The 27,649-nt window shown below is 39.7% G+C and overlaps 1 protein-coding gene across 4 annotated transcripts; it reads left to right on the top strand.

The window, feature by feature from the left end:
- Nucleotides 1-487: 487 nt before the first annotated feature.
- On the top strand, nt 488-26,704 carry Zhx1 (zinc fingers and homeoboxes 1). Of its 4 annotated transcripts, XM_032915684.1 has the most exons (5): nt 488-836; nt 7,599-7,709; nt 12,632-12,659; nt 18,547-21,398; nt 24,877-26,704. In XM_032915684.1, exon 4 carries the CDS (start codon nt 18,774-18,776, stop codon nt 21,393-21,395), a length of 2,622 nt encoding a protein of 873 aa, XP_032771575.1. In that variant the 5' UTR covers nt 488-836; nt 7,599-7,709; nt 12,632-12,659; nt 18,547-18,773; the 3' UTR covers nt 21,396-21,398; nt 24,877-26,704. The 4 variants fall into 4 exon arrangements, with proteins under 4 accessions (XP_032771575.1, XP_032771560.1, XP_032771583.1 ...); XM_032915669.1 differs by lacking the exon at nt 12,632-12,659; XM_032915677.1 differs by lacking the exons at nt 488-836; nt 12,632-12,659 and adding an exon at nt 1,244-1,850.
- Nucleotides 26,705-27,649: the final 945 nt, after the last annotated feature.

Genomic DNA, 27,649 nt, shown 5'->3' with positions numbered 1-27,649 from the left:
TGGCTCGCAGTGGGAAGAGGGACTGCGGCAGCAGGCAGAGGCGGAAGGCTCCAAGTGGGGCCACACTCAACTTTTCCCGTCCAAAGCTGTAACTACGGGTCCCGCTGGACTCGGGCTAGAAGAGGCGGAGCTGCAGCTGACAGGAGCGCGGGACTGTTGACAGCGGGTGGGGGCGCGGCTGGAATCCAGAGGGCGCTCCCAAGGAGGAGCTGAGAGTGACAGTGGGAGTGGCTTAGGGAGGGGCGGGGCCTTAGGAGTCGGGCTCCAAGAGAGAAGGGGTGGCGGAAGACCAAGGCAGTTTCCACGGGAGACAGCGACCTCGGTCGCGGGAGGCGGAGTCCAACTTCTGATGACCGCTGGCCGAGCAATCGCCTGAGGGAGGTGGAGCCTCGCAAGGCCGGAAGGAGGAGCCTCTCATGATAGGGCGTGGCTTCTCGTGACAGAGGCGTGGCTCCCTCCTGACAGGGGGCGTGACTCTTCCTGACAGAGGGCGGGGCGGCGCACACCTCCCGCAGCGCAGGGTTCTAGAGGAGCGGCCTGGGTCGCATCCCAGAGGAGCGGCGAAGTCCTCGAGTGGGGCGCCCATCTCGCTCCGCCTCGGTTGGCTCCTCCTCGCAGCCCTTGTAGGCTTAGGGACCGGGAGTCTCTCTCGCACCCTAGCCTGGCGTCTTGGAGCTCCTGCCTGGCTGCAGAGCTCCGTGGGCCCCCCGCGCGAGGGCCCTCCGAGTGGTTCCGGGGTTAGGGTTCACAGGTCAGAGTTGACTCCCTGAAAAGTGCAGTCGCTCTGAAATGCAAGATGGCGGCGGCGAGGCGCTGAGGCGAGGCGGCCCCTGCAGGTAGCTGCGCGAGCCGGCTGGGTATTGGGCCTCGCGGTTGCGGGGCTGCGGGTGGAACCCGAGCTAGAGCTCGTGGCGAGTGGGGAAGTCTAGAGGCGCGGGCCCTGGCGCGGCACGGGACGGGCAGCAGCGGGGCAGAGACACCCCCACCCCCGGACCCAGCCCACGGCGCTGGGGCACGCAGCATCGGACCCCGAGGGACCGGGCCTGCCCCGCGGCGGGGCGGACAGAGTCTCAGCTCCCGGGTTCTCTCGAGGGTGTGAAAGCGAGGACGGAGCTCTGGGCGGGGGGCTTGGAGGGAAAGCTCCAGTGCCTTGGTTGGGAGAGCACTGAGTAACTTGGGGGTGTTGAGGGGATGGGGTCTCCCTGAGGGGAGGACGTCTCTGGGCCAGCAGACCTTAACTACCGGGCGGGTCCTGGGGGAGATCTCCAGCGTTGGGCCTCCGGAGGCGTGGGGCCACCTCGTGGGGACGCGGCGCAGCCCCTCTGAAGAGTCAGCAAAGGATCTCCTGCTGGACTGTAGTCGCTGGCTTTGGGGTCAAAGCAACGGGAACATCAGCAGGGAAGACTCAGAGTTGCATCTCTAAGAAGTATAATGCGAAGTATATTTTGAGGAAGACCAGGATTTTAGGGGAGAAGTTAATTAAAGAAGGTGGAAACACACTTGTCTCTTTCTGCAGAGGTACAGGAGCGTGAGTGCAGAGACTTGGGAGAGCGATGGACCAGAGCAATCTCCAAGCCTTGGGGCTTCAAGGGAATTGGCTAGGAAGAGGAAATAAAAAGGACTCGGGTCTGATGGCAGGGAAGCCGAGCCCTGACAGAAGCGCTTTCCTTGTGTATTTACACTGAAGTTCCAAGAGAGGGACTTAGAATTCTTTGTTTCGGTGCTCCAAAGGTACCAGTAAGAAACAAACCAAACCGAAGAATAAGATTCTGTTTGCTCTCCTTAGCTTAGGGATTAAGGTTCTGGGAAAAGCAATTGGAAACTGAATATGGAGAAGAAGCGTAGATAAAGTAGGAATTGCTTACAGTACTTTTTTGTCATCAACCCTTCTCTAAAAGACAAAACCAAAACAAACCGAGAAGAGATAATATTTAGGAGGAAATTATAAGAAAGGCTGATTGAGAATTTGTGACGTATTTAGGGTGGGATTCCATGTAACTCGAAGAAGCAATTCTCTTTGAGGTTAATATGATGCCAAATGAAAATCCGGAAGAACCACTCCTCCCCCAGGAAAAGTCTGTGTGTTGCGGGGTACACGAGTACACCTTTTTCTTTGTGGTGCTGCTGGTCATTGTATTTCAGAAGTCTTTGTCCTAACACTTTAATTTGTATGCAGTGGTAATTACCTGTTTCTTTTTAAACTGCCCTGAAAAGGTCATTATTTCATACTGGTAATGGGGATTAGTAAAAGTTTGTCCTAACAAGGCTACTGGCACTAGATTATTTCTAAAGAAGCAATTCTGATTCCAGATTCTAAGTGAAGGAAAAGCTGAGTGCTGTCAAGGACCGTAGTTTGGTAAAAAGGCATATGAAGAAAAGGACAGTCGTGAATATTTTTTTTATCTTAGTTTCTCCATCCTCCAAGCATTTTAAAAGTATACAGACTAATTTTGTAAATTAGTAAATTTAGCAAAGTAAAATGCATAATCTTAGATTTTGTTTTGAATTGGCATTTCAAAACATAGTCTAGGCTGGCCTTGAAGTCATGGCAGTCCTCTTGCCTCTTCCTTGTCAGTGCTGGGCTTACAAGCATGTACCACCATCTCAATCTTAGATACTAATTTTTTTACATTTATTATTTATTTGTGTTTATATGCAGTTATGTGCACATCCTACTGTATGCATGTGGAGGTTAGAGGATAACTTTCAGGAGTTGCTTCTCCACCCACTATGTAGGTTCTGGATATCAGACTCAGGTTGTCAGGCTTGGTGGTAAATGCTTTTACCGACCAAGTCACCTTACTGGCCCTTAGGCATTTTTTAAAATATAGAATTTACAGTATTTTATCAATGATTTTTTTGTAGAACTATCTCTTGATATATTTTATTTGACAGCTTAGATTAAAATGAGAGAGAGAGAGAGAGAGAGAGAGAGAGAGAGAGAGAGAGAGAAGAGAGAACCCTAATGACTTCGGTAACATATGGTCTGAGCCATTCTTATATTCTCAAAAGAGCTTAATGTTTTTGGTAGACATGTTTTAAAGATACAGGTCGAGTATAACAAGCTTGTGGCTCAGCATTTGGAAGACTTCTTTGAATATATGCTGTTCCTTGCTTTCCCCACAGTGTATACAGCTCTAGTGTTATACTCAGATCTGAACACATTAGTCTGACACACCAGAGAGGCATCCATAGATGCCAGATGCTTTGAAAATATGCTAAGGCTGAAAACATAAATGTGTCTGTGTGGAGGATGCTCATCGGTAGCTTCATCTCCTGCACAGCCAAGCTTGCTAGGCTTGAGTGTAGGACATGAAAGATGTCACCATGGTTTCACCTTTCATGTTTTTTTTCTTTTTAGGGAGAAAAATGTTTATTTATGAATTTCACTTTTCAAAACCAGATCATAATTTTATGAACTTGTCCTTTAGGATGGATACTCAATGTTTGATTTGGACGGACTTCTATCTGCTCTGAACTTAACTGAGAAAACACAAATTAGCTCTTTTGCTTATAAAAATTAAAAACTAATTTGCCATTTGTTCTAATCACACAAGACTTTTTTGCATAAATGAGGGGTTGCACATAATCAGGGGTTACTTAGGATTGATACTTTATCAGCCTTTCATGATTCTTGTTGCTGAAAAGGAGCAGAGCTTTGCTATTTTACTAATGTAGTCAATAGCATACACTTGGAGGCTTGTTTCGAAGATTTTCTGTTTAATTCACACTCATGGAAAAGTGATATGATGAAATATTTTCTCTTTATTGTCATGCACTCTTTTTTTAAAGTTTATTTATTTATGAGTGATCTACTACATGTACACCTGCATGACAGAAGAGGGTATCAGATCTCTTTATAGATAGTCATGAGCCACCATGTGGGTGCTGGGAATTGAACCCAGGTCCTCTGTCCTCTGGAAGGACAGCCAGTGACCTTAAGGACTGAGCTTCTCTCCAGATCTAGGTTATATTCTTAAAAGATATTCAGCCTGGCAGTGGCAACACACGCATTTAGTCCCAGCTTTTGGGAGACAGTGACAGGTGAATCTCTGAGTTTTAAGGCCAGCCTGGTTCAACAGAATGCGTTCCAGAATGGCCAGGACTAATCTTGTTATTTTAGATCATCAATGTTCTTCAATGTATGTGCCATGAAGACACAGAGAGAGAGAGAGAGACACACAGAGACAGAGAGAGAGACACACACACACACACACACACACAAAAGATGTTTAACTGATATGTACCTTTGGCCTAAACAAGTACAATGATACATTTTAGATATCAAATATATGTATGTATATATATATATTGGCAACTTCAGAATGACATTTATTCAAGGAGGTCAGCTGAATAAATGTTTGTTTCTGTGTGTTTTTAAGACCTAGCCTTGCTATGTAGCCCAGAATGGCCTGGGACTTTCAGTCTTCCTGACTCTGTCACCTGAGTACTAGAATTACAAACAAATGGCTAACTTTGAATACTTTTTTTTTTTGGAGAGGGTCTCATGTAGCCCAGGCTGGCTCAAACTCCTTATGTAGCCAAGGAAGTCATTGAACTGCTCTTCCTAGCACCTCCTGCTAAAGATTGTAGGATTACAGCTGGGCACTAAGGCCCAGTTTATGTTGTGCTGGGAATTGAGCCCCCAAGACTTTGCATTCTATGTGAGCACTCTACTAACAATAGCCCTGGATACAGTATGTTTACAGGGTTTTCATTTTCAGTTTTTAAATTTAAATTTAAATTTAGAATTAAAAATTCATATCAGAGCTTATTTTTAAAAATACAGTAGTAATAGTAGCTATAAATATGTATTTGTTATTTAAAATAAAAGCTGTGAGATGGCTCAATGGGTAAATTCTTGCTGCTAAGCCTGACCACCTTAATTTGATTCGCAGAACCCACATGGTCTAAAGAAGGGGAATGGACTCCCAAAAGTTGTCGTCTGCACCATGGCACGTGCCATCCTTCCAAATATATAAATAAATAGTAAAATAACAGCTGTCACTAATTTTAGGTGATGAATATTTCTTGGATGATTTGAATCCCCCTTTTCTCTTTCTAAATTTGCATTTCTCCTTTTTGGTTGTCATGAAAGGACATAGGAAGCTTTGGTATTTATGAATATTTACTTATAATTATACCTTCCTATTATCCTAAATCTTTACTTTCATCTACAGCTCTTTTTTTTGGGGGGGGGTGAAAAAGAAGGTTGTTAAAACGTAACTGGGCATGGCTTGTAGAGGCATTTATGAGGGTAAAGGTTAACAAGAACAATTTTTCCTCATTGCTGTAAGATTATTGTGTCAAAGATTTGTTAATTCCATGAAATTCCCTTTACAATGTGTCACATAGTAATGATTCATTTTTAAGGTAACTCAGAGTATGTATGTGTATAGGGCTTGAATTGTATTATTTGTCTACTGTTAAAGCCAACTTATATTGATATATCAGGATTATAAACAGGGAATACAATGCACAGGTTGACTGTTACCCAGATCTTCAAAATACTAGCACTGATCAAATTTTAAACAAAGACTTCCTTTGTTATATAATGTGACAGTAATATAAGTGAAATCCAAACAAAATTCATTATGTTCTTACTCAGTACCAGAAAATAGCCTAAGAGCTAATCTCTTCTTCCAGTCCTCGAAACAGTCCCATTAACAAAGCATTGTCACTTGCTCCAGCCTATAGATGAGGAGGCTCAGCACACAGGCAGTCACTTGTTTAAAACCAAGCAGGTAGTGAGCAGCAGTGCTGGCCTTTGAATTCAACTTGTTGCAGAGCTCAGACTTTTATATTTACTACCAGAACAGCTTCTTTTTTATTATATAATGTACACACTTGAGTTCTTTAATTTCTGAAATGTGCTCACCCTAAATTTAAAAAACTACTCTGAATTAGAAATGTCCTTAAGGGATCTCTATACTGAAACTGGAATAGCATCAGAGAAATGCGTTTTTCATTCAGAAGAATCAAAGAGCTCATCTGGTGTGCCTCTCTTGGTCTGTGCCTTCACGTTTCTTGTCAGCTCATCTCAGGAGATTCTTGTCAGTAAAACACCCTACCCTTTCTGTGTGATTTAAGAATGAATTGCAATTGGTTACCAATTCCCTACTGTATTAATAATTCACTTTTGAAAATAACCTTCCCCTTTGGCAGCTGTTTCGTATTTTCTCTCCTTATCCTTGTCTGTAATGGAGTGGTTGAATGTGGGGATACTAGAAAACACAACTATGGAGCCCTGAGCAATGCTTCTCTGTGTCTGCCAGTAAAGTGCTTTTACTTTTCGTGAAACTAGTGGAAATTTTTGGCTTAAGCTTTTACTCAGAAGTTTTGCCAGTGGATGTTTTAATATATTTACATTATTTCTTAAGACTTTATAAGCGTATATGTACTATTAGCAGGAATAAGAGCAGCAATAAAACTATTTCCACCTTTGGGGCTAGGTCAGTAGTTAGGAACACTGACTGCTCAGAACACTGACTGCTCTCCCTAGAGGACTGGGATTCAATTCTTAGAACCTCCATGATTGCTCACAAATGTCTGTAACTCCAGGAGCTGATACCCTCACACAGACATACACACAGGCAAAACACCAATGTAGGTATAAATAAATAAGCGAATTATTTCCACTTTCTAAAGTACTGTTGTTATTTTAGTAAAAGAAACAGTTGTAGTTTTTATTAAATTTTTCCAGTGTATTATGTACTCTTGGAAATATACCATACATTTTAGACATTAGTTTGAATTTTCAGAGAATGATGAATTAAAAATTTTGTGTGTATATGATAGGGTCTCTCACTATGTAACTCTGGATAGGCTGGAAATTGTTATGTAGACCTGGCTGCCCTTGGGCTCATAGAGGTCTGACTGCCTCTGCTTCCCAAGAGCTGGGATTAAAGACATGCACTGCCATGAAGGGCAATTCTAATTTTTTTTTTTTTTTGGTTCTTTTTTTCCGGAGCTGGGGACCGAACCCAGGGCCTTGCACTTCCTAGGCAAGCGCTCTACCACTGAGCTAAATCCCCAACCCCTCTAATTTTTTGATTACACCATATTAATACTTGTGGAACCTTTTGCAGGTAGGGCGTAGCTGGAGGAAGTGGGTTTCTGGGTTCTATATAGCCCAGCCAACCTTCCTGATGCTTTCTGGGGCCATTGATGTGTGAGCACTTTTCTTCATGTGCCTATAGCCATGAAAGCTGCCATGCCTTCCCTACCATGAAACTGTGAGCCAGAATAATTCCTTTTTTCCTTTAATCTGCTTCTATCACAGAGTTTGTCACAATAGCATTTTGTAATTTTATTGAAAATAATGTTACTGGATTGGTCTGTATAAGCAGATTTTTAAAACACCTTTAAATTTTGTGTTTCTGATCAGTATTGCATTTGATGCATATATATGTATATATATGCATGCATGTGTATATATACACATATATATGTATATATACAAATATATTAGTTTCTATGAGGAAATAAGTTTTCTCCCAGAATTAAAAACTTTTTAAAAGCCAAGGCCTAAACTGTGGTAGTTAATAAGTCTAAGTAATATCGAGAATAATAAAATAATAGTTTATTTTTCTTTGTAGAAGACTGCTAGCTACTTTGGGACAATTTGCGATGATGGCCTGAGCCAAGTACCTCATTTGAAGGGATAACCTTCCGCTTTAAGGAACATAATGCTGAAGAAGCTATGGCAGGTATGTGCTTCCTCATTCAGAGATGGTAAAGCCCTATTCAGATGTACTCACTTAAGTGTCCACAATACTGTATTTGGCTACTGTTCTAAAAGCTGCCTATACTCAAGATCCCAGGGGATCCAATGCCCCCTTCTTGCTTCCATGAGCACTTACATACATGCACGTGCATACAAACACACGCACATGCACACATGCACACACACACAAAGACACATACACATGTACACATGCAAACACAATCTTAAAAAAAAAGACAGTGATTCTCTCTCTCTTTCTCTCTCTCTCTTTTTAAATGTTTTCCCTAAAACAGCAGCTGCAGGCTGGAGAGATGGCTCACTAGTGGTTAAGAGCATTTACTACAGCTGGCATAACAGCATAAGTCTTTAATCCCAGTACTTGAGAGGCAGAGGCAGGTGTATCTCTCTGAGTTGGAGACTAGCCTGGTCTACACAGTGAGTTCTAGGACAGCCAGAGCTATGTATTGAGACTGCCTCAAATGCCTCCTACCAAAAAAAGGAGCACTTCCTTCTAGAGGTCTTCAGATGACCTGAGTTCAGTTCCCAGCATCCGGACAGTGACTTACACCTACCTGTAACACTGCTCCAGGAGATCAGATGCTACCTTCTGGCTTCCATGTGGAACCTGCCCCATGTGGAATACACTCACATTGAGACACACATATGCATACCTATGAATAAGAAATAAAAATTAATATAGAAAACAACTGTGCAGACTAGGAGAGGGTGTCAGATGCCCCTGGAAGTAGAGTTACAGGTGGTTGTGAACTACCTGACATGGGTGTGAAGAGCCCAACCTGAGGCCTCTGCAAGGACAGCAAGCACTCTGACCTGCAGAGCCACTTCTCTAGTCCCTCATCTTAGTTAGGATTTTTCAAAGAAGACTTACTTACTTATTTTGTGTATTTATGTGTGTATTTATTTAATGTACACTGTCGCTGTCTTCAGACACACCAGAAGAGGGTATCGGATCCCATTACAGATGGTTGTGAGCCACCACGTGGTTGCTGGGAATTGAACTCAGGACCTCTGGAAGGTCAGTCAGTGCTCTTAACCACTGAGCCGTCTCTCCAGCCCTTATTTAGGATATTTGTAATTCATTTTTCAGCTAATGTTTGCCAAAGTCTGCCATGTGTCCAACACTGCACCAGATGCTCTAGTAATGTGGCACTAAAACAAAGGAACATTGTCAGTGAAGGACCTTTAATGTGGGGAAATTGGTCTAAAATCTTACTGCTCTTTTGTTCATATTTAAAAGTCCAACCAGCTATGGTGGCACATGCCTTTAATCCTAGAACTTGGGAAGCAGAGATGGGTGGATCTCTAAGTTTAAGACCAGCCTGTTCTACATATCAAATTCAAGTATTACAAAGTGATATCTTTCTTAAAAATAAATAAATAAATAAAATAAAATATTCAGGGCCAGTGAAACGGCTGTCGTTTGTAAAGCCCCATGACCTAAGCTTCATCTCTGAGACTCACACTCTAGAAGGAGAGGAGCAACTCTTGTAAGTTGTCCTTCAACATTCACATATCTGATGTGGCATACATGACCACACACTGGAAATAAAGAAATGTAATTAAAAAATATCTTTAAAACATAAAAACTTGAAACTATACTGTAAATATACAGGATACTGATAATAGTGAATTATAATTATGCAAATTAGAATGTTATACTTTATGTATAACATTATATTAAACATACCAGTTTTTGAATATTTGACTGTACTTTACATTCTGATATTTTTACCTAATTTTGGCTTTTACAGGTAATGTTAGGTGATATACTATAGACGTGAAATAATTCAATCCAGTTATTATTTTAAATATTTTTTTAAAGTCAAATGAATATATGCACAGTGAAATAGATAATAGTTGCCTCATTTTATAAATAGGGACTATAATGGACAGATGAATGAATTTCCAGTTTTTTAAAGAAAGATAGCCTTACTCAGAACAAAGCATTCTTGTGTGGAAGACACAGCATGCATCCTTGCAAAAAACTAGGAAGAACTGTCTGCAGCAGACAAACACTTTTGGGTAACATTCACTTGTCAACAAGTCAGTTTCATGATAGAACTGGTTTATGCCACTCAGTGTAGTACCCCACCTTACAGTAGGTATATGCCTACTGGGCTGTTAATGTCCTAGAGACGTTCTCCTCAAATATGGGACCAGAGTTTTCCGGCCAGAACCTGTCCTGCCTGGATTCTTTAGTCTTCAGTGTCATTAAGTTCCACTCTCTGACTTGAACAAAACCAGGCACAGCAATAGTCCCTTACCTTTCAGCCTTCATTAGCATTAGCAAAGGGATCCTCTGTAATGAGTTCACCTTTGGTCACAGCTTTTAGATGCCTTCACTTTTGCCATATCCATTTCTGCTTGTAGTTACTTTAATACTGGACTGCTTCTGGTTTTGACATTTTCTTAAGATTTATCTTTTAGGTAATGATTCTAAGTGCCAGTAATATTTGAAAAGCATTTAGATAGGTACACATTTATGTTGTCAAATTACTAATAATATTTTTAAGCCTTGGGCCATGCAAATGTTTACATTTTAAATGTGAAAATGCCATTAGAATATGAATGCTAATTTGCCTTTCTGCTTGTCTGTCTCTCTTGTTTAAGGACAGAGGATACTTTTTGTTTTAATTGGATCCCATTATTCTTTGCATATTATAAATATTTTGTGATCTTGCTGGATTTTTTTTTTTTACAAAATTTTTACTTTGAATACAAACATGTAAATAGTACAGTGTACTCACATATATCAAATAAATAAATCTTTAAAGAATATTCATCTAGTCTTTGTCTAAGAGTAAATATATGCCTCCTACTTATTATTATTAATATAATAAAAATTTTATTCAGATTTTAAAAAGCATACCATTGGATGAAATTCTTTCCATGTTCCCTGTTATTATCATTTTTAATTGCAGTATAACAACTGACTTAAGCTTTTAAAAACATTTATCTCTGGAACTGGATAGCTCAAAGGTTAAGAGCACTGGCTGCTCTTGGACCTGGGTTCAATTCTCAGTACCCATATAGTAGATCTCAGCCACCTGTAACTTCTGTTCCAGGGGATCTGATGCCCTCTTCTGACTTCCACAGGGATCAGGCACACACATGTCAAACAGACATACATGCAAGCAAAACATTCATACAATAAAAATTTAATAAACTAAAACAAAAAAACCATATTTTTCTATAGACCCATGAACTGAAGTTTCCAAAAGTAATTATATGTACAGTGCTTGATGTATTCAGACTTGTTTACTGTGTTTTAGGGCACAGTGTTGCAGGGTCTCGTGCATCTGACCTTTAATTACTTTCTATAGTAAATAGTACAAGGCCCTGAAATTGGTTTTGGAGCCATTTTTAGTTAACTGTAAACAGAGGAGGAAATGTTTGTCACCTACAGTGACTTCTCTACAACAGCTTTCCTGTGTTCATGTTATTTCCTTTAGTGACAAGGGAGATTAATTGAGACCATACCATTTTGTATCTATATAACATGAAAAGTCTGGGATTTCAGGTAGACCACCATGCCTGCCCAGCTTTTAGAAATTTCTGGGGCTTGAACCCTGGTCTTCATGCTCCTGTGGCATATGCTTTATTACTGAGCAGTCTCTCCACTTATTATATATATGTGTATATATAAATTTTTTTCTTTAAATTGAGATAGGATTATGTGTAACCCCGGCTGGCCACACACTGTGGGTAGAAGAGGCCCTGATTCTCCTCTCAAGTGCTGGGTTTACAAGCATGCACCCAGCTCCATAGTAGTGATTTTTATTTCTGATTTTTAATTCAAATTGTGCCTTGCCAGCTGATTAAGTTACTTTAAAAAAATTACAATATGCAAATTCTATCTCTTATTCTCCCAAAAGAATTTTTGAGAGAGTGGAAGACAGTTAATCTTTTTCTGCATATGAACTGTGAAGAAAACACCTCATGTTTGCCTTTGAGGTAGGTTATTCCTATTTGTCTAGAGAAGTCTTCTCTCCTGCTTTTCTAGAAGGTCCTTTGCTGTGCTTTTATATAGTTCTTGCCAATTCTCATGTTATTGGTCAGAACAATTCCAAGTAATGTTTGACTGCCAGTTTCCCTTGCTGCTGGGCTAGTGACCGAGCAGAGGCCATCTATCCTAGTAACCTCTGCATGACACTTGTGCATGACACAGTGCAGGACTCATGGTCGACATTCCATATGTTGTTGTTGAATGACATTTTTGAAGAATTTTAGCTTTATAGGTGAGAAGACTTAGGATGAAGTTAAGTATCTTTTCCAGATACTTTACTGAGAGAACAACTCTAAACCCTGTAGTTTTATGCTGTCCCATACAACCTCTATGAAGTAATTAATTGGTGTCTGATTTTCTTCTTCCATGAAATGAGTCAGTTGTACTAAAATTCTGGTTTTCTACAAAATTATAACTTTAAGAGCCCTGAAGATTTTCGTTGTTGTTGTTGTTGTTGTTGTTGTTGTTGTTGTGTGTAGGTGGAAACTAGAGGATAACCTCAGCTGTTATTTCTCAGGTGCTGTCCACTTTGGTTTTTGAGGCCTGGAACTTGCTAAGTACCCTAGGCAGGATAGGGAGTTCCAGGGATCTGTTTGTCCCCGATCCCCACCCTGACTCCCCACCTCATGTGGAGTTAGAAGCACGCTATCATGTCTGGCTTCTTGCACTGTAGCTGTCTTTATGCACACCAGAAGAGGGCATCGGATCCCATTATAGATGGTTGTGAGCCACCATGTGGTTGCTGGGAATTGAACTCAGGACCTCTGGAAGAGCAGTCAGTGCTCTTAACTGCTGAGCCATCTCTCCAGCCCTCTCATACTTTCTAAAGAACTGTCTTTCTTACTTTTCTGTTGTTGCAACAAAACATGATGACCAAGGCAACGTATAAAAGAAGGCACTTAATTGGTAAGTTTGCACCAGCATGCTAAGTTGGGTCTTTATTCAGTCCCAGAGTGGGAGAGTCCATGGCCATCATGGCCAGGGTCGGGTGGCAGGGGAGGGCAGGGATGGTACAGGAGCACTGGCTGAGAGCTTACATCACAGCCAAAATCATGAGGGCTAACTGGGCGTGGTGTGGGCTTTCCCCCCTTTTATTTTTGAGATTATAATATAATTACATCATTTCTTTCCTCTCTTTACCCCCACTAAATCTTCCCATATGCTCCTCCTTGCTCTTGCAAATTCATGGTCTCTCTTTTAGTTATAGCTATGTTTCTAAGTATATGTATATACATATACATATACACATACATTATCTATCTATCTATCTATCTATCTATCTATCTATCTATCTATCTATCTATCTATCTATACCTATGTATAACCTTCTCAGTCTGAATTAGCCATTTGATATTAGAGAACTAACTGATGTGCTCTTCCCTAGAGAAACTATTTCTCCCACTCTCAGCATTCCTTAGTTGCCTATAGGTCTTTATGTAGGATTGATGTGTTTCCCTGTTATGGATCTTTGAGGAGAACCTACAACTATCACTTTATTAAACCAATGTAATGCCTAACTACATTCTGAGCATTTGTCCTTTTACCCACAGTTAAGGGTAGTCCTCATTCCTCATCAAGGCATGGGCTTTATTTTTTAATTTTATTTTTAATCTTTATTTTTTAATTTTTAAAGATTTATTTTTATTTATGTGGATGTGTTTGTATTAGTATATGCTAATTTAGGGGTGGGGGAGTACCTGTGGAGGCCAGAAGAGGGTGTCAGGTCCCCTGGAGTTGAAGTTAACAGGTTGTGAGCCACCTGACAAGGGTGTTGGAAACTAAACTTAGGACTTCTAGAAGAGCAGCAGTCAGTCTTAGTGCTAAGCCAAAGCCACCTTTCCAACTTCTCTCTTTAAAAAAAAAGTCTCTTTTTTTTTAGTAACTTTAATTAGATTTAAGTATGCCTTTAAGGCCAATATTTTTAGAGGGAAAAGTATAACCTGGATATAGATCATAATATAGCATAAATATATTTTTCCTGACTATATTTAAACTTAAAAAGTCTGCTTAGGGGACTAAGCCACTACCCAAAGACTATACATGGACTGACCCTGGGCTCCAACCTCATAGGTAGCAATGAATAGCCTAGTAAGAGCACCAGTGGAAGGGGAAGCCCTTGGTCCTGCCAAGACTGAACTCCCAGTGAATGTGATTGTTGAGGGGAGGGTGGTAATGGGGGGGAGGATGGGGAGGGGAAACATATATAAAAGGGGAGGGGTACAGGCTGGAGAGATGGCTCAGTGGTTAAGAGCAGTGACTGCTCTTCCAGAGGTCATGAGTTCAATTCCCAGCAACCACATGGTGGCTCACAACCATCTGGTGCCCTCTTCTGACCTGCAGTCACATATGCAGGCAGAATGCTGTACATAAAATAAATAAATAAATCTTAAAAAAAAAAGAAGGGGAGGGGGAGGGGCTAGGGGGATGTTGGCCCAGAAACTGGGAAGGGGAATAATAATTGGAATGTAAATAAGAAATACTCAAGTTAATAAAGAAAAAAAATAAAAAGCAACATTTCAAAATAAAAAAGTCTGCTTAGATCTAGGGCTGGCAATATGAGTCACTTGCTGCCAAGCCTGATGATCTGAAAGACATAATCAACTCTTGCAGATTGTCTTCTGATGTCCACAAGTGCACACGGATGTAACAATAAAGGCACATTGGTTACATCTGCCTAAATTTTTACTTACCAAGTTGAATTAGTGAGCTGATAGGAAAAGAAGTAAAAGTAATAATTTGATGTCCTGTCTTTATATACTATATATGGTTAAAAAATAAAAAGTTAACACAAAAAGTTTAATCTTGGGCTGGAGAGATGGCTCAGAGGTTAAGAGCACCCAACTGCTCTTCCAGAGGTCCTGAGTTCAATTCCCAGCAACCACATGGTGGCTCACAACCATCTGTAAAGAGATCTGATGCCCTCTTCTGGTGTGTCTGAAGACAGCTATAGTGTACTTATATATAATAAATGAATAAATCTTAAAAAAAAAAAGTTTAATCTTTCTGAAGAGGCAGAAAGGTAAAGAGGCCTGGGCTACTCAGTCATTCTTCTGCAACTCTGAAGGCTGCTTGCTCTACTCCTAGATTCCCTGGGTTCTACTTCTCCCTTCACATTCTGGGACTTGCTCAGGCTGGCCTCAAACTTTCAACCTTCCTGTATAAGCATGGAAAGTCACACTGAATTCACTCTAGATTGGTTTCAGATAATGCAGCACAGCTGTGGTATAGTGAGATGGTTTGGATGAAACTGATTCATTGTTTTGAAGGTATTTTAAGTTTGCAAAACACAGTTTTTTAAAAACACCTCTTAGAACTCCTAGAAATAGAGGTAGGGTCCTGGGATCCGGGACTTTTGGCAGGACGTAGTTCAGCCTTTATCTCCTTCAATCAGCTAGCTACTCTCCATTTCTCTCCTTTTAAAAATGTGTTCATTCTCATATATTCCATTGTACATGGCAGTGGGCTTCATAAGACATTTTCATATTCTTATATTAATTAATTTGAGCATATTCACCCCTCCTATTCTTTCTCCCTGCCACCTGCTGTTCTTCACATTCATTCTCCCACTTAGTTTTGATTCTATTTCATGTCCTATATAAACATACACTTTTATGTGTCTGTATAAAACTGAGGAGCCACTAAGATCTAAAACATGGGATATTGTCTTTCTGAGGTTGATTTTTTCTCTTAAGATGATCATCTTTAGTAGCACACATTCATAAACATAATTTCACTTAACATTTGGCTTTTCAGAGTGATTTTATTTGAAGAAAGGGCTCCCTTTCTTAAAACATCAAGTTTGAAAACTACTACTTTTAGGTAGTTTCAGAAAACAAACCTCTCTGTCTTTGATTTCTAGCTGTTAGTATATCCTTGTTAAGATAGCTTCTTTCAGATGCAGGAGAATCAAGTCATAAGATAGCTTATTTTCCCTCCATCAGCAATACCCTCACTGTTCATGCATTGCCCTTCCACTTGGTTGGAGGATTCTCTGCCTGTTGCTTCTCTTTTTTATGGTGCTGGAGATTGAATCCAGAGTATTATTAATACCCCGAACTCTGAGAATCCCTGTTTTTAATGATAATGAGCTATCAAATATTTGCGTGATCGACAGTTTGAAATACCAATGATTCCTGTTTGATTAGAAAATGATACTAGTTCACAATAGCTAAATAGGTTTGAATTTCAGAGATTTCTTTATAGTTGCTTACAAATAAAAACACATTTTAAAATGGTACTTTCACAGTACATGTCATTATACTTTATTCTCATTCATATCTCCCTCTCACGGTACTTCCCCCGTCTCCTATCCAAATACCTTTACCTTACGCTTTCCCATACACAGATTCTACTACCCTTTCTCCTCCTTTCCCTTAAGAGCCTGTCTTCCGGGGCTGGAGAGATGGCTCAGAGGTTAAGAGCACTGTCTGCTCTTCCAGAGGTCCTGAGTTCAATTCCCAGCAACCACATGGTGGCTCACAACCATCTATAGTCAGGTCTGGTGCCCTCTTTTGGCCTGTAGTTGCATACATGCAGGCAGAAAGCTGTATGACGTATACATAATAAATAAATAAATGTTTAAAAAAATCTTTTAAAAAAAAGGGGGGGGGGCTGGAGAGATAGCTCAGCGGTTAAGAGCACTGACTGCTCTTCCAGAGGTCCTGAGTTCAATTCCCAGCACCCACATGGTGGCTCACAACCATCTATCATGGGATATGATGCTCTCTTCTGGTGTGTCTGAGGATGGCTGCAGTGTACTCACATAAATAAAAAATAAATCTTCAAAAAAAAAAAAAGAGCCTGTCTTCCTACTCACAGTTCCATTTACACTTTCATGACATACCAACATCCCTACCCCATGTATGTATACACACACATACACACACAATTCTTTAAATCCTGATTCTATATCTGGGAGAACATGTGCAGTATTTGTAACTCTGGCTTACTTCACATTATTTAAAATAATGACTTACAGATCTGTACAATATCTTTCAAGTGTCATGATTTTATTTTCTTCAGATTCATTTATATTTTATATGTACTAGTGTTTTGCCTGCATGTATGTCTGTGCACTACATGTATACCATGCCCACAGAGGTCAGAAAAGGGCCTTGGTCTCTGGAACTGAAGTTACAGATGGTTGTGAGCCACCATGTGCATACTGGGAACTGAACTTAGGTCCTCTGGAAGAGTCGTCAGACTCTTAACCACTGAGCCACCTCTCCAGCCTGTGATTTCATTTTTAAGAGTAGAGGTTTGGACTATTAATACTAATACTAATACTAATACTAATATTAATACTAATAACAAGCTGATGTTGTTTGTTAGGGTGTTTAATACAGATTTCCATGTGCTGCTTAAGTCTGTCAAATGAATATGTGGTTGCATCTGATGATCAGATGTATAGTCTAAGCACCTTTAAATCAGGGCATCACTGTTAATGCAGCTTCATAGAAGGTCCTTGATGTGGACTCCTCTTCCTTCAGCTATGACAGAGATGATGCCAGTATATGAAAAATCACTTGAAATTATGGTGGCAAGTAAGGGTGGTCACTAATTGTATTTATTTGAATTTGGTTTAGACTTTACAAACACATAAACCTTGACTTAGCCTCAAAATTTTACTTTAAATATTTTGACTGCAAATATATTAGAATGTATTTTTAAAAGTTTTAAAGTTTATTGAGCTATAATTCACGTACCATAAGATCCACCCATTTCAGGTGTAAAATTCAGTGGCTTTCAAGTGTATATGTGGATGTCTAGTATCAATATTGTGAGTTCAGCTACTGTTGACTGTAACGATCTGTTCTGACCCAGTTGGGTTTGTTGAAACTACTTCCCTATTCCTGTCCATCCAGCTTAATTGACAGTTAGTAACTACCTGCTTTAGTACTGACTTACTGTTTGCACTGTCAATCAAACATGAATGAGAGGTCAGCCGGAGAAGCTCAGCTGGGAAAATGTTAGACTGAAGATACTGAGGTCCTTTGCTTTGTCCAGAGTTTTGGAGACTGCTTTATCATAATAAAGTTGTTACTGGAAATGGGGTGGGAGGCAACAGGACAACAGTTCCTTTAATAAAGAGACCACACGTATGAAGGTGTAGGTAGGGATTAGGAACAGAAATGTTAGCAGTGGTCTGCTACAATACGGTTAGCATTAGATTAGAAAATAAAAAGGAGAGGCGACTTATAATGCAGAAAGATATTATATCAACTGTACAAGTGATCTGGAATCTCAGCCTGAGTTAAACTTTATAAATATATCAAGTATCTCTGGAATGACAGGATAAGGAAGGAGGAGGAAGAAGATGTCAGGAGATGAAGTAGAAAAGTGAGGTTGGGGTCAGAGAGTGAAGGGAAGTGTATATGCCTTAAGGAGCTTCAGCTCTATTCTTTCAGCATTTGAGCCCAGGGAGTAGATAAGAAAGAAGACCTAGGTGATGGTTAAACTTCATATACATGTCACTGTGACTGTGTTTATAGTTCCTTCCTTGCTAACAGATTGTTGTTACTGTAGACCGGAAAAGTGTGCTTGCCATAGCAGGCTCCTTTCTACTATCTAGCTAACTGAAAGATCTAAATAAACACACATGGGATGACCCCTAAGTATCATATGATCTTCAATGTGTTGACTCAGAGATAGAAATCTATTTAGAATCTTAGAGTTCCTGATTCATAGTATATATCTGTATAACTGACCTATGCCACAGCTTAACATAAGTAAAGTGTAATAACATAATCTGATTAAAATCATAGTCACACATTTTAAATTTATTCCAATATAGGTGATTGGAGTTGTGCTTCATACATTTCAGCAGTTCAGCAGTGTTTTATCTGCCAACTAAGCTTTTTACTTGAGTGCACCATGGAGACGCTACTAATGAGACTTGTTGAGCACAAAAGTGGACTTGAAGAGCCAGAAGCCACTGTTTTCCAATGAAGGATTCCAAACAGTTTTAAGCCTCAGTGCTTTTAAATCACCAGAGATTCCCTCCCTGCCCCTAAAATCAAAATGGCAAGCAGACGAAAATCAACAACACCTTGCATGGTCCTTGCCAGTGAGCAGGATCCAGATCTTGAGTTGATATCGGATTTGGAAGAAGGCCCTCCCGTCCTTACACCCGTAGAAAATGCTAGAGCAGAGAGTGTCTCCAGCGATGAAGAAGTTCATGAATCTGTGGATTCTGACAATCAGCAAAATAAGAAAGTGGAAGGGGGCTATGAATGTAAATACTGTACTTTTCAAACTCCAGATCTAAATATGTTTACTTTCCATGTAGATTCAGAACATCCCAATGTTGTGCTGAATTCATCCTATGTTTGTGTTGAATGCAATTTTCTTACCAAAAGGTATGATGCACTTTCTGAGCATAATCTGAAATACCACCCAGGAGAAGAAAATTTCAAACTGACTATGGTGAAGCGGAATAACCAGACAATCTTTGAACAGACAATAAATGATCTGACTTTTGATGGCAGTTTTGTTAAAGAGGAGAATACAGAACAAGGAGAATCCATAGATGTTTCTTCTTCGGGAATCTCCATTAGTAAAACTCCCATTATGAAAATGATGAAAAATAAGGTAGAAAACAAACGGATTACAGTTCACCATAACTCAGCTGAGGGCACTTCTGAAGAGAAAGAGAATGGAGTAAAAGCAAGCCGGGAAGAAAATGCAGAAAGTACGAGTTCTTCAGCTTCAGAATCCAACACAAGTACTTCCACTGTCAACCGAGTACATCCCAGTCCTGCAGGCACAGTGGTGACCCCCACAGCTGTTCTTCCTGGGCTAGCACAGGTGATAACTGCAGTGTCCGCTCAACAGAACTCAAACTTGGTCCCTAAGGTCTTAATCCCTGTTAATAGCATTCCAACCTACAATGCTGCATTGGATAACAATCCTCTTCTACTTAACACCTACAACAAATTCCCTTATCCTACAATGTCAGAAATTACAGTTCTTTCTGCTCAAGCAAAATATACAGAGGAACAGATCAAGATCTGGTTTTCAGCCCAACGTTTAAAGCATGGGGTTAGTTGGACTCCTGAAGAAGTAGAGGAGGCAAGAAGAAAACAATTCAATGGAACAGTGCATACTGTACCTCAGACCATAACTGTTATTCCTACACACATTTCCACGGGGAGTAATGGGTTACCATCTATTTTACAGACATGCCAAATAGTTGGTCAGCCAGGTCTGGTCCTTACTCAAGTAGCTGGAGCAAACACCTTGCCAGTAACGGCTCCCATTGCCCTGACAGTGGCAGGGGTTCCAAATCAAACAAATGTACAAAAGAGTCAAGTGCCTGCTGCTCAGCCTGCTGCAGAAACAAAGCCAGCCACAGCAGCAGTTCCATCATCACCAAGTGTCAGGCCTGAAGCTGCACTAGTGAACCCAGATTCATTTGGTATTCGGGCCAAAAAAACTAAGGAACAGCTGGCAGAACTGAAAGTTAGCTACCTTAAAAACCAGTTTCCCCACGACTCAGAGATCATCAGGCTTATGAAAATAACAGGCCTTACTAAAGGCGAGATTAAAAAATGGTTTAGTGATACAAGGTACAACCAGAGAAATTCAAAGAGTAACCAGTGCTTACATCTCAATAACGACTCCTCTGCCACTATCATCATAGACTCCAGTGATGAAACCCCAGAACCCCCAGCTGCAGCTGCGTCACAGCAGAAACAGTCCTGGAATCCCTTTCCTGACTTTGCTCCCCAGAAGTTTAAAGAGAAAACTGCAGAGCAACTTCGTGTCCTTCAGGCAAGTTTTCTCAACAGTTCTGTACTTACAGATGAAGAATTAAATAGATTAAGAGCGCAAACCAAACTTACTAGAAGAGAAATTGATGCTTGGTTTACAGAGAAAAATAAAACAAAAGCTTTAAAGGATGAGAAAGTAGAAGTAGATGAAAGTAATGTAGGTAGTTCCAAAGAAGAACCTGGAGAAAATTCTCCTGGAGACGAAGCCGTTGCACCTAAGTCAGCAGGGACAGGCAAGATATGTAAGAAGACACCAGAGCAACTGCACATGCTTAAAAGTGCATTTGTCCGAACACAGTGGCCGTCACCAGAAGAGTATGACAAGCTGGCTGAAGAAAGTGGGCTTGCCAGAACAGACATAGTTAGTTGGTTTGGAGATACCCGTTATGCTTGGAAGAATGGGAACTTGAAATGGTACTACTACTATCAAAGCTCCAATTCAAGTAGTTTGAATGGTCTGTCCTCCCTTAGGAAAAGAGGGAGGGGCAGACCCAAAGGACGAGGCAGAGGCAGACCACGTGGGCGGCCCAGAGGAGGAAAAAGAATGAACACCTGGGACAGGGTACCATCGCTCATAAAGTTTAAAACTGGAACAGCAATACTTAAAGATTATTACCTGAAGCACAAATTTCTTAATGAGCAAGACCTTGATGAACTTGTCAACAGATCACACATGGGTTACGAGCAGGTCAGAGAGTGGTTTGCAGAAAGACAAAGAAGATCTGAGTTAGGTATAGAATTATTTGAGGAAAATGAGGAGGAAGATGAGGTTATTGATGATCAGGAAGAAGATGAAGAAGAAACAGATGATAGTGACACTTGGGAACCCCCACGACATGTGAAGCGGAAGCTTTCTAAATCGGATGACTGAAATGTAAGTGTTTAGCCTTTGTACTCATCATCATATACATGTGTTAACAGCCATCTTATTAGTTTACTCATCTTCTCGTGTTAGTGTGGGGACATGTGCGCATGCGTGCGTTTATGCGTGCGTGTGTAGGCCAGAGGCTGATACTGTCTTCCTCTATTGCTCTCTGCCATACTTTTTGAAACAGCATCTCTCTGAACATGGAGCTCACTGATTTAGTGATACTAGGTGTCCAGGGAACTCCAAAAGCTCCAAGCATCCACCTATCTCTACATCTTTAGTAGGAATGTAGGTGTGTACTACTGTGCCTGGCTCTTATGAGGGGTATTGGATATGAACTCAGGTTTGCATGTTTTTATGTAAGCATTTTAGTGACCTGAGCCATCTCCCTAGCCCTTATCTTCACTTTTACTAATTTTTTTAATACTTGTTTTTCTAATAAGAGGACCAGCTGCCACTAGTCATGACATGTATTATTATGATTTGTAGCTTGATGATTATATAGGGTTTACTGTTCTAATGTCCCTTTAATTATTTATTTTCCATACAAAAATTTTTCATTTGTTTCAAAGAAAAGTAAGAAGGGAAACAGAAAACAAACAGTAAAGGTAACTAAAAGGTATTTTCTTGTAACCTTCTCTCTCTACTAAAGCTTCATTTTTGACTATGTAAGGAAACAATTAAAAAACAAGACAAAACTAAAACTAAGGGCAAGTATACTGAAGGGAGAGACCACAGCACAAGGACTGATGTGTTCAAGGAAACTGAAATAAAAGTAGATGCTGGGGTTGGGAATTTAGCTCAGTGGTAGAGCGCTTGCCTAGCAAACGCAAGGCCCTGGGTTCGGTCCCCAGCTCCAAAAAAATAGAAAAAAAGTAGATGCTTTTTTTCTCTGTTGTTGTTCCCCCAAAATGTCATCAGACTTTTGCTAGAGTTTAAGATGCATTGTGCACTCAATGTCATTTTCTGTTAAAAGACAGAGGCCTATTCTAGGTCCTCTCACCAGTGCTTAGGTGGCATCTGTTTTTGAGTAACTACAATACAATTTTTTTGTTATAAAGATCAAGAGGCAGATAACAGGTTTGATATTTAATATAAATTAACTCAGTCACCTAAAATATCTTTTGCTCTTTGGGATAAGACCTATAAAACCTCCTATAGTATAAGTACTATGTTTGGTTAAAAAAAATTTCCTGCTGGATGTGGCTTCTTATTCCCATAATCCTAACATTAAGAAACTGAAGCAGGAAGATTTCAAGTTCGAGGCTAGCCTGGGCTATGCAGCAAGATCCTCTCTTAAAACAATATAAAATCTCCTTAGTACAAACGAATATGGTTTAAATTTGAAAAGGTTTGGCATGTTCCTTAATAGATCGTAGATTAAATTAAAACGTGACTGTAGTTGCAGATAGTTACCTGAAGTTAGGCCTTCAGTTCTTTGTGAGTTTGAATATTGGGAGTGAGCTAGGGGATTGCTTATGCCAGGCAAGCACTCTACCACTTCGCTACGTTCTCAGCCCAGCACTTCAATTCTTAATTCTTTTGGAATTCAGGAACATGGTTTTATTCTTTTCTGTTCTTTGTTTTGGGAATATTCCAGAATAAAAACATACTGCTTTGAATACAGTTTAGTTGTTATGAAATGGCTGTGTTTGTCTCTCTGTAGCTCGATAGCATTTGTGAGAAATTGCTGTTGTGTTTTCAATCACTGAGTGAGGGAAGGGCACAAACTCTCTATTATTTTGTACCTGAGCATAGGTACTTATTTCCTTGACTTCTTTCCTCTCTGACCTACATGCGTGCTCTCTTATTCCACCCAGTATTTTCTTAATCCCCAGGAGGTATCTTCCTGGTTTGTTTATTTTAGCAATTATTTATAGAAATAAAGGCTACACACTAGTCTCACTTATTAACAGTTCTTTTTCCAGTTTCTTTTCACCAACATTGCTAAGAGAAATCAGATGGACTAAAGCTTCACTTTATTTACATCAGTAGTCTAAGCCTCACTGTAGGTCAGAGAGTATCATGTCATCATTTTAAGTCACAAGAAGCTCAAGAGTTTTATAGCATTATCCTGAAATCTAGCCCTCCACTTCCTTATGTCAGAGACTTCACCACAGGCTTTGTTCTGACCCAGATGCATAAAATATTTGTAGCAGGCTTTTTTTTTTAAATTGCTAAACACAAAAACATGTCTTCCGTCAAGATTAAATCAATGAGTTTGTTGCTGCAGTGAATTGTTGCAGCCTTTCCAGTCATTTTCTGGAGAATTGTAATCATCTAAAAATAGGTGAAATTTTCCATACTGTTTTCTTGGGTCTGACTTTCACTTACATAATAACATGGTTACAGATATTGATTATGGTCATAAAATTTGCATAAATCTAGCTTTACGAGTTTATATTGTATGTAGTATATGTGTCCTTTATTTTTAAAACACATAGAAGCAAGAACTGGGAAAGAAGTTCAGGAGATAAAACGTTTGCCTGAGTTCAGACCCCAGCACACATTCTGTAGGCACAGTACTAGTAACCCCGCCTGAGGAGAGATGGTGGAGAGAGATGTACACCTGGAGCTCACTGGCCAGCCAGGATAGCTGCTTCAGAGTTTTGCTGGCTTGTCTCTGAAACTAAGGCAAGAAGCAGCTGAAGAACATCCCCTGACACCACCAGTGGCTGACACACGTGCATGAGGCATGTGCAACCCTCCCATGAACCTATGCACTGCATATAGCTCATATATATAGTTTAAGAAATACTTGGAAATGTAAAATTATAAAACATATCAATTGGGGTTGGGGATTTGGCTAAGTGGTAGAGCGCTTGCCTAGCAAACGCAAGGCCCTGGGTTTGGTCCCCAGCTCTGAAAAAAAAAAAGAAAAGAAAAAAAAAATATCAATTAGCATGTTATAATTCATTTAACAAAATAATTCCCACAAGATTATTCATCATAGATTTCCTCATAAAAATTTTATTTAAATATGATTTAGCTTATAAAAATACCCTAACCTTTCCAAAATATTGCAACTGGGCAAAGCCACAGAAGACAGATAAAAAGTAATTCCTCTTTTACAACCAGAAGTCATTGTTTAATACAAACTTTGATTAGTATACAAAGGAGTATGATAAAAAAGATACTGCAGAACACAAAGTAAATATAACTTTTGCACAAGCTACCCTTGTGTACAAGCAGAAATACTATAGATTGTTAGATTTCATGTTACAAATACTGACAATGAAATATCTTCCTACTAATAATTTTATAAATGATTACAGAAAGGCGTATGTCTAAAAGCAAATGTGGCACATGAGGAACATATACAAGTTTACACAAACTGCACTGTGAGGTGTGTGTGGTAAGTGATCTCACTGTTAAAGAGAATGCAGAATGCATTTGTGCTAACTGGTTATTTTTATTCTAAAAGCAAAAATTAAAATATGGCTGTCTTTAAAGTTTCAGGGTTTTGTTTGTTTTTCTTTTATAGCTACTTAAAATTCTGAAGGAGAATAAGTTCTTCAATTCAAGATGTCTGAATTACTGTGAATGGGCCCAACCAATCCTTGATGACACTGAGAATGCTTTGGGGCATACATACTTTCAAAACAGAATCCAATATCCAAAAGAAATGGAGCTCGATGTTGTGCCAAAGTCAAACTGCTGCAGTCGGGGGCGGTTCTGCAATGTAAATAGAGCGCTAATTAAAACAAACAGACTGTAAAAGTGAAATTTAATACAGTACACTTTTATTCTGACAGGATGCAAACCTTGTGAATCTTTGACTTTCTAAGGGGTTAATGACCACTAGAGCTTGTCCTCACCTCGACTCCAGCATACAGCTCTGTAAGACGGGCTGTATTACCTGTATTCTTTGACATGTGATTAAGCTTACAGCTTTGAGTGACCAAACATTTTACAGAGTAAAAGTTGTTAGAAATGGGAGAGGAGAACCAAACCCTACTTTCTGTGTCTTATTTTTCAGGCCCTCACCAAAATTAAAAGTTATACATGGGCTTACACAGTTTGCAGTGTAAAAGCAGCCTGTGCCTGTTATGTTAGGACAGAAAGACCTGTGGCTTGCTGGCCTTTATGACGAGACCCTCCACTGAACACTCATATAAACCAGTTTCTACTTGTGCACTTGTGCGGCTTCTCTTTGTCAGAATCCGATTTGCTTTTTACTAAGCTGAAGATACTACCCCAGCAGGAGAAGGAACTCAGTAGGGAACACTCTAAACATGTTCCAAACATGTGAGAGTCCATAGTGAAATACATGTGGTGTGTTCTCACGGGCGTGGGACTCAGGAAGGCCAGACAGTCTCAGGTGGGATTTTGCAGGAATTACCTTTTCATGAAGTTGTACCTTATGTAACAATTTCAGTGAACAGAGGGGAAAAAAAATTGGAACCTAGCAAGTTAAAAATTTCCTTTTGATGTAAGAATCAGGGCGTGTTAGCGGTAACTGTGCTGCAGCAGAAGACAGAGTTCCTACTGACTTGTAACAGACTGGTGCTGACGTTCGTGTGGGAAGGACCCTTTCTGTTGTGTTCATAGGACCACTTTTCAAACTGTGCTTTCCTCACAGAACAAAATTTTTAGTTTTATTTGATTTGGATTTAAAATTTTTTTGAATGATCACACATAGTGGGTTTGGCCAGTTCATCTTTTTCTAACTTAATGAATAATAAATACTGAGCTCTTGGTTTAATGTTTGTCAGCTAATGAGAGATGTTATGAAAAAGCCTTGAATATGCATGCTGCTTTCATTTTTATAAACTTTTTATTTTTTAACTATAGCTTTATTAGCAATTCCCAAATGCTGCAATTTGCTGATTTCTTCACTCAGACAGCTGGCTTTGTGGGCGGCTTTTTCATACTACTGTTAACTTTTTGAAAAAGAAGTGATGTAAAGACTGTAACAATTGAATGCACTAAGCTGTTTTTCTTTTACACATTTAAAAACTTCTTAAAGTACTCTGTATTATAATGATTAAATTGCTCCCTTTTTAAAACCATTGCTAATGTGGTCTGAGTTTTATTTGACAGTAATTTTAATGTTCTCAAGATCCAATCCTTGAAATGTCAAGGATTGGAGATGAAGGATTTGAATATATTTACATTACGTTTCTTTTGTGCTATGCTAACTTTGTATAGCTGCAAATAACTTCGTGATTTTCCCATCTCTCTGGTAGGCTGGGTGAAAGTCTGCTCTGATGTTTGCTAGCTTTTAAATAAATTTATTTGACAGTGCGAAAGAGCCTTTTTTCCTGGTTGACTGTGTCTTTGAATACAAAATAAAAGTTAGCAATAATGAGCACTTTTGAGTGATTTTTTTCTATTGAGCCAGTTTTTTAAAAAATGTGGTAAAATATGCATAGTAGTTGCTGTTATAATTTTAAGTGTACAGTTTAATGGCACTAAATTATATTCACAGTGTTACACAACCATCACTGTAATTTCCCAAACTTTTTCATCACCCCATACAGAAATTTGTAACCATTAAGCAATAACTCCATATCCTTACTGTTGGTAACCTCTGGTCTACTTCCTGGCCTATGAATTTGCCTCCTCTTGATATTTCAAGTGGTGGAAAACACAGGTTTTCCTTTTTTTTTTTTTTTTTTTTTGGAGCTGAGGACCGAACCCAGGGCCTTGCAAGCGCTCTACCACTGAGCTAAATCCCCAACCCCAGGCTTTCCTTCTGTGTCTACCTTACTTCACTTGGCCTAATGCTTTCAAGGTCATCCATGTTGTAATGTATATCATAATGTTCCCTTTTGATGACTGAATCATAGTTCATCGCGTACTAATTTTTGACTATCCCCTCATCTGTTGATGGACACTTGGGATGTTTCCATCTTCAGGTTCTTGTGACTAATGTTGCAATGAACTTTAACTCTGGCCTGTAAGTCTTTTTGAGTCCCTGTTTTTAGTTCTTTAGTTATTACATTTTGGAGTAGTACTCTTATTTATATGATGAATTCTATGTTTAATATTTTTAAGATAAAAATTTAAGTCCATCCCAGACTGGTAATCCAACTTACTGTATTACTCAGGCTTGCTTTGAACCCACAATCCTTTTTTTTTTTTTTTTTAACATTCTTTTCTTTTATTGGATTTTTTTTTATTTACATTTCAAATGTTATCCCCTTTCCGGGTTTTCCCTCCAGAAACCTGCGATCTCCCCCTGCTTCTATGAGGGTGCTGCCCCTCCTACCTCCCTGCCTTGGCATTCCCCTACACTGGGGCATCGAGCCTTG

This window comes from Rattus rattus, chromosome 1, assembly GCF_011064425.1.
Source record: "Rattus rattus isolate New Zealand chromosome 1, Rrattus_CSIRO_v1, whole genome shotgun sequence".
Lineage (NCBI taxonomy): Eukaryota > Metazoa > Chordata > Mammalia > Rodentia > Muridae > Rattus > Rattus rattus.
This window is presented reverse-complemented; position numbering and strand designations above follow the sequence as displayed.